The sequence below is a fragment of the Dendrobium catenatum genome, unplaced genomic scaffold (genome assembly GCF_001605985.2).
Source record: "Dendrobium catenatum unplaced genomic scaffold, ASM160598v2 fragScaff_scaffold_913, whole genome shotgun sequence".
Lineage (NCBI taxonomy): Eukaryota > Viridiplantae > Streptophyta > Magnoliopsida > Asparagales > Orchidaceae > Dendrobium > Dendrobium catenatum.
This window is the reverse complement of record NW_021319375.1, coordinates 1,154,924-1,162,192: the sequence shown is the minus strand read 5'-3', so window position 1 is coordinate 1,162,192 and position 7,269 is coordinate 1,154,924. Positions and strand designations below refer to the sequence as shown.

At 36.5% G+C, this 7,269-nt stretch overlaps 1 protein-coding gene across 1 annotated transcript in view; it reads left to right on the top strand.

The window, feature by feature from the left end:
• The first annotated feature begins 4,754 nt into the window (after positions 1 to 4,754).
• LOC110109367 (probable E3 ubiquitin-protein ligase LUL4) overlaps positions 4,755 to 7,269 on the top strand; it is a 24,737-nt gene continuing 22,222 nt past the window's right edge. Inside the window, exon 1 of the mRNA XM_020840406.2 lies at positions 4,755 to 5,524. Within this exon, the coding sequence (XP_020696065.1) occupies positions 4,995 to 5,524 (530 nt within the window). The 5' untranslated portion in view covers positions 4,755 to 4,994. The remainder of the gene's footprint in view (positions 5,525 to 7,269) is intronic.

Sequence of the window (7,269 nt, the reverse complement as noted above, 5' to 3'; positions counted from 1 at the left end):
CTAAGTATAATGTTTGATAATTTTGTAAAAAAGCTCTCATATAAGCCCTCATGAAAGCATTTAGTACCTGGATAGTGAATATTCGAAACATATGACTGGAGATATAACTCAATTCATCTCACTGGAGGCTAGGGCTATAGGCAAAGTGACACTGTGATATAATACCACTAGGAGAGTGATAGGTACATGTATAATTAGTAATAAGAATAATTTCTTTATTAAGAATGTTTTATTGGTTGAAGGCTTAAAATATAACTTGTTAAGTATTAGTCAACTTTGTGATTGAGATTTTAACATTAAAATTTTACATATAAGCTGCATTATAAGCAAAAATGGAGTTGATGTGCTGTATGGAAATAGGGTAAATAAAATATACATGCTTGATTTAAATTATGTTAAATATTCTAATGCTTTTCATCTCAAAACTATAAATGATGAATCTTATTTATAGCATAGAAGACTTTGTCATGCTAGCATAAAAAATCTTAGGAAGATTACCCAAAAAGAATTGGTTAGAGGTATACCTAAATTATACTTCACTAAGGATCACATATGTGATGTATGTCAATTATGAAAATAAGTCAAGTCCTCCTTTCATTCAATTAAGAATATTAGAACTAGCAAACCACTAGAAGTCATTCACATAGATCTTTTTGGACCGGTTAGCACTATAAGTTTAGGAAGGAAAGTTTTTGGGTATGTAATTATTGATGTTTATTCAAGATTCACTTAGATTAGATTTGTATTATATAAGAGTGAATCATTTGATAAATTTAGAAAAATATTTTACTTGGATTCAGAGGAAGCTACGTTATGAAATTCTTTAAAATTAAAGTGATATTGGAGGAGAATTTGAAAATAAAAAATTTAAATTTTTTTTATAAAGACCAAGGAATAAGGGTTGTTGAAAGGAAGAAAAAAAATTTGATAGAAGCTGCTAGAGCCATGTTGGCTGAATATTCACTTCGAAAATATTTCTATTCTGAAGCGATTAGTATGGATTGTTATGTTTTAAATAGGGTTAATATTAGATCTAGTTTGAACAAGAAACCTTATGAACTTCTTAAGAAAAGTGAAAGTGCTCAGATGACACTAGACAGTGCTCTGATACAACTTGAAAGTTCGTTAGGGATGTTAAGCCCTATGAACTTAGTCCCAAGCTAACCAAGAGGGGGGTGAATTGGTATTTTAAAAAATTCTTTTCAACAAAAGCAATATCACAAACCAAATCACACCACAAGAAATTAATGCGGAATAGCAGTAAAAGATTGTTCAAAAACATTGAACAAGAGCTCTTAAATAGAAGAGCTTCAAAGGAGCTCATTAATTGCAAGTTGCCGACTATATCCTCCAGGATGATATTGACATCATCCTGGCTGATCAGTACAAATCCCATGAGATCGGCCGGGGCACCGCCCTGAATACAAGCTGGACGATTTGAAAATTGGCTTGATCGTCCTGGCCGATCTCACAATTATCCAGGCCGATCAGTTCAAATCAGAGGAAAATCATCCTGAGCACCGCCCTGAATTCAAGCTGGCCGATCCCGATCGTCCAGGAGTAACTAAGATTTTTGAATAGATCATCCTGGCCGATCCTGAGATTGTCCAGGACGATGTGATCGTATCAATCATCCTTAATTACTTCCTTGATTTGTCTTATTAATTAAGGCATAATTGTGAATATCGTCCAGGACGATCCAAGATCATCCTGGCTGATTTCCAAAAATACAGAATACCTTAATTGTTTATGACGGCAATTTCTTTCTGTTTTGAGCTTATCGTCCTAGCCGATACACGTATTGTCCAAGACGATTTGTTATTGACGGCTGCCTTAATTAAGAATCCCTAATTAGAATTTCTATTTTAAGCTAGATCGTCCAGGCCGATTTGAGTAAAAACAGAATTTCTAAGTCTCTCAAGTGTGTGTGTGTAGGGTTACTTAGCATCAGTCTCTTTGAACATTACAAATAGACTCAAGAAGAGAAAAAAGCAAAGTACAGACTAACTCAATCCTAACCTATGCAATCTTGAACTGGCTTCGTTTGTTCGTCCGATCTTCGATTCCTGAAAAGTTAGAAGTAACATGTAGTCCAAGAGAATCAATAGTGTTTGTCAATCATCAAAACATAAGTCATGAAAATAGATTTGCAATAATCTCCCCCTTTTTGATGATGGCAAACACAAGTAGGAAAATCTCAGTAAAAATAGCAGTTTATTAAACTTTCAAAGTTACAAGCACATCAACTTTTCCTACCACATCCTACTTCCTCTTTTGTCATAAAAAGTGGGTCCTAGTCACATAAAAAGAAAAAGGAAATAACACAATAGAGACTAAAATAAACTACAAGATAAACTACAGAAAACTAAAAATAGAAAATAGAAAACATAAAATAAAGACTAAAAAAATGAGGGACCTTGATCATCAGATGGAGGTGGTGGAGCCTGGTGAAAGTAGCTGGCTAGCGTAATAAACTGAGCATTGAACCAGGCGACATCCTGGTCCTGCTGCTGCTACTAGTGAGTAATGTAGCTATCAAAATGGGCTAAGTCCTCTGTGCGGTGCTGCTCGTAGCGGGCCAAGTCCTTAGAATGTTGCTGCTCCTGTGCAGCAACGTAAGCGTCGAAGCGGGTCTCCCAATGATCAAACCTCTCCACTAACTGGTCAAGCTGTGAGTGCTGTCTAAGCGGAGTAGGATCGGGAACAGGAGCGGGAGTGGGAGCCTCCTTCTCCTCAGCCCCACGAGGTTCCTCATCCCCTGGGTGGAGACGAGTACTGTGAAGGGTATTGAAGGAGCTGTTTGAGTAGAAGAGAATTGGGAGGTTGGGAGGAACAGGATATTGAAGTTGGTATTTGGTTTCAAGGATATAGGCTATGAGATGTCCTACCAGGTTTATAGAAAAATATTCTGTCTATCAAACATTCAAAGGTACGGCCCAAAATACTGAACTTTATTGCCACTTCGAATCCCTGATTCCATTTCGCAAGATTTAATAGTTGATTTGTGGTGGGTCTGCCACAAACTAAATGTGGAGCCGATTCAATCATGGTCATTGTCGATCGATTCTCTAAAATTAAGCACTTATTCCATGCAAGAAAACCTTTGAAACAATCAATATTACATATCTCTTTTTCATGGAAATCATAAGGTTGCACAGATTTCCCTGTAGCCTTACATCCAACCGTAACATAAAATTTGTAAGTCACTTCTGGAGAGAGTTATGGAAGCGATTAAACATTGATCTCAAATTAAGTTCATCCTATCACCCACAAGCTGACAGTCAAACTAATGTTGTTAATCGCGCCCTTGGTAATATGCTCTGCTGCCTCGTTCAAGAAAATCTTAAGAGATGGGAAGATCTTCTGAGTCACTCAGAATTTGCCTACAACTCATTGTCAAACTGCTCTATAGGTTACAACCCTTTTCAAGTCGTGTATACCAAACCGCCCAACCAATTGGTAAACTTGGCCATCTTGCCAGAGTGCAATAGATCAACAATTAACAAAATAGTAGCACAAGCCACTGAAACCATTCAATCTGTGAGGAAAAAGCTCCAGGAGACCACTACCAAGTATAAGAAACAAGCTGACACTCGTCGATGCTGCAAAGTCTTCAATCTTAACGAATTGGTAATGTTGCGAATGTGTAGAGAAAGGTATCCCCATGGAACATATTCTAAGCTTAGCCTAGAAAAATTGGTCCGTTCATGATTATCCACACGATTAATGATAATGCTTATGTGATAGACCTTCCACCTGATATCCACACTTTCCCCAGGTTCAATGTAGCGGATATCTATAGCTATCACCCTCTTGACAACGTGCACATCACAGAAATCTCGTCAGAGTTGAGCTTCTTTGGACCAGAGTAGAATTGATACGACCATCCTCTCTCATATCGTTTTCCAGTGGACACCACACCACCAAGCTCAACGGCCCACTACCACCATTCTGTTAAGCATAGTACAATATTTTTTATAAATTTGCTTATCTTAATATTGTAATTGCTGGTATTAATCCATGTTAATGGTTATATGACCTGTTTTGGGAGGAAGAAGACAACATAATGAAAAATTTACTTCTCTATCTAGAGTTACTGTTAAATTGTTTCTTGTCCAAGGATACTTCCTTCTTGCAGCTACTCCATCAGATATGATCTATTTGAAGTAATTTCGTGACTATTTTTTGCACTCAGATAATAAAAGTGTATTATATTAAATATGATTGTGCTGAATTGAACTTGTTATGTTTCTAGTTTACATTAGAACATTAAATTATATATTTGTTATCAATAAAATTAAATAATAAACATTGAGTCTCATGGGGCTAACACAAGATAATTTTTTTTTTTAAATCTATAAATTTAAAATTATACAGGGAATAAAAAATTTGTTTCTATTTGTGTTGAGTATCAAATAATTTATAATATAAATAATTAATTATATATTAAAATTTTATTTTTAGTTGAAAAAAAGTTAAATGAGAACATTTTACTAATATTTTATTGAAATATGTTTTAAAATCTACAATTTCATTTTAAAATAAAAAATAAATAAATTATTTATATATTATATTCATATTAAAATAAAATTTTAAATTTTAAAACTCAAATTTTTTTGAGACATTTAATTTATTTAAGACAAATTCACACACACAATATAATGCATACATAAATTTCAAATTTAAAATCTCTTAATTAAAAACCTAAGTTATCAACCAACAGCTGAGCTGTGTTTTAAAAACTCATTTTAACGAAACTTTGGTCAATGTCTACCCATTTTTATCGCGTTTCCAGTTTATAACAACGAGCGTTCATACTGACGGAAACTGAGCGCGCCGTCGACCAAGCAGTCGTCTTCTTCGGCTCAACATATCTTTCCTCTCCGTCTTTTCCGGAAAAGAATCTCTTTTTCAGATAAGTTCAGCTTCTTCATTCCGTCAAGGGAGGCAAGGAAACCTAATAGGCATCGGAGGGGAAATCTGTCGAACCTTCCATGGGCCAATCCTCTAGCCGCAGCAGGAGGCGCGACGACTACCGTCAAACATATCCTCAACATGCCCCACTTCCTCCTCCTCCTGTACAGCCACCATTAAATCCTCCTTATAATCCTTCCTCTCGACCTAACTTCAGCGCCCCTAATTACAATCCCCCTCCAGCGCCTGCAGGTCCGTACTACTACGCTTACCAACCGCAGCCAAGCAGCAGCTACAATGGACTGATGAGATTTTTTGAGTCCTGGGTAAATAACAGCTTCCCGTCTTATTACCGTCCAAATCAGGGGAATGGGTGGTTGAATTCTGCTGGCCCACCGCCTCCGGCCGCCATGCCGCCCTATACATCTTTCTCAGCGGCATCATCTTCATCGATAGTGGTTGCGCCACCCCCTTATGTTGAGCACCAAAACGCTAAGACGATAAAAAATGATGTTAATTTGCATAAAGACATGATTCGATTAGAAGCGGATGTGCTGAACCCGGAGGAGTACCTGGTCTCTTTTGTCTATGACGCCGTCGTGGATGGGAGGTAATCCGTTTGGTATTGAATATTTCCTGTTTTTAAGCTCTACCTTTTAACCTTTTCCGGATATCATATTGACTTATTGTAGCCATTATAATGGCCATTGTGTGAGATGAGAATTAATTTGGTGTTATATTTCTATTAAAGAATCCAATTAACCTGCAAGGTGGAAATTTTAAAGTTTTGTCATTTGTGTTTGTTGCATCTTGGAAGACATTCGGTTAAACAGCGAGAAGAGTTTTATGCTTGTCTTTGCTTGAGAATTTCAGTTACGCACAGTTAAGCAGATGAGGATTTATTACTTGGAACATACTGGAGGAGAATTGATGCTGTATCAATGGAGTTTGGATGAAATATTCATCATTCCCTCGATCTATTCAAACTCTTAATGGAGAAGGCAGTGAGAACAACAAACCTTTCGAGGAGCAGCTGAGAAGCTGTTAGAATTTTTCAGAGTGACTCAGGTATGAACATTTGGACAGAATGATATGATCTAGTTAATTGGGGAAAAGGAGAATTGGGTTGAGTAAGAATACAAGAGGAAGAGGAGGAGAGTGAGAGATGAGGAGAACAGAAGAGGAGCTTGAAGAGTACTTGGGGATCATGGGCAGAAGGTTTAGCTGGTTTATGTGGAGAGAGGTGGAATGCAAGAGACATAATTAGAGGGATTCACTTAATTAAACTCCCACTAACCGTAAAATTACTTTGTGATGGGAATGCATAAAGTGGAACTTTGGCAAGATGGACAAAAGGATACACCATTTGCTAAAATGCCAAATGTGTTCAATCTCATTATTAAAAAAATTGCAATCAGTAATCAAGGATCACATGTTTGTTGATGCTGCTGGGTCGACGTCTAGGACTGCATTAACTCTACTAAGGTGAAAGGAGCTCTACTTCGGAGTGTGGAGCTGGAGATACTCATCCAAGAGAGTGTGGGCCATATATCATAGCTAATTAATGTGAATTTATGAGTCATACTCAAGAGAGAACTTGTGCTAATAAAACATGAAGTGCTACTTTTAGAAAGGCCAGTATTAATCTCATCTATAATGATTCGCTTCTTAATGCTGGTAGAGGGGGGTTGGCCAATCGACAAGACAAACATGGGAGGTGTCAGCACAATTGTAGGAACTCCACCTGTAGAGTACTTTTTGTCATTGTAAGAGGCTCAAAAGTTCCTCTAAAGGATAGCAGAACTTCAATGTTAAACAGTTGGCATAATCTTATTTTCAAAAGGCAATTCGATTCGATTAATATTAAGGCCCATCTTCCTAACAATTTTGTGTGGGTTGGATAATATAGCGCTAAATTTTCTTAGTTATGTGATGGGAAGCATTTGGGGTAGATAAACTTCAGTTCATATAGCATTGTTCTCTCTCCTATTCTATATTTTCTTCTCCTCTCCCTTTCAATACTCATCAGTCTCCTATTCCTAGTAGAAGCAAAATTCCTAACCTCCCATTCTCTCAAATATCCGTGCATGAAGATGTAGGAAAAGCAAATTTTAGTAAGTCTGTTAAACAGCCACGATATACAACAAGTTTAGAGAAGGAGATGAACATATAGTTGATGTGTTTATTCTATGTTTTACCGATGAAATTGAATTTATTCATTTTTATTGGTTTAATTTAGAGAAAACAACAATAAATTTTTTTTTTAAAGTCAAGGGAAGGATTAAATGCATGAAGTACAAATTAAAGATTTGATGATTAAATAATAGTAGACCTTTTTTTTTCTTCTAAAGGTTG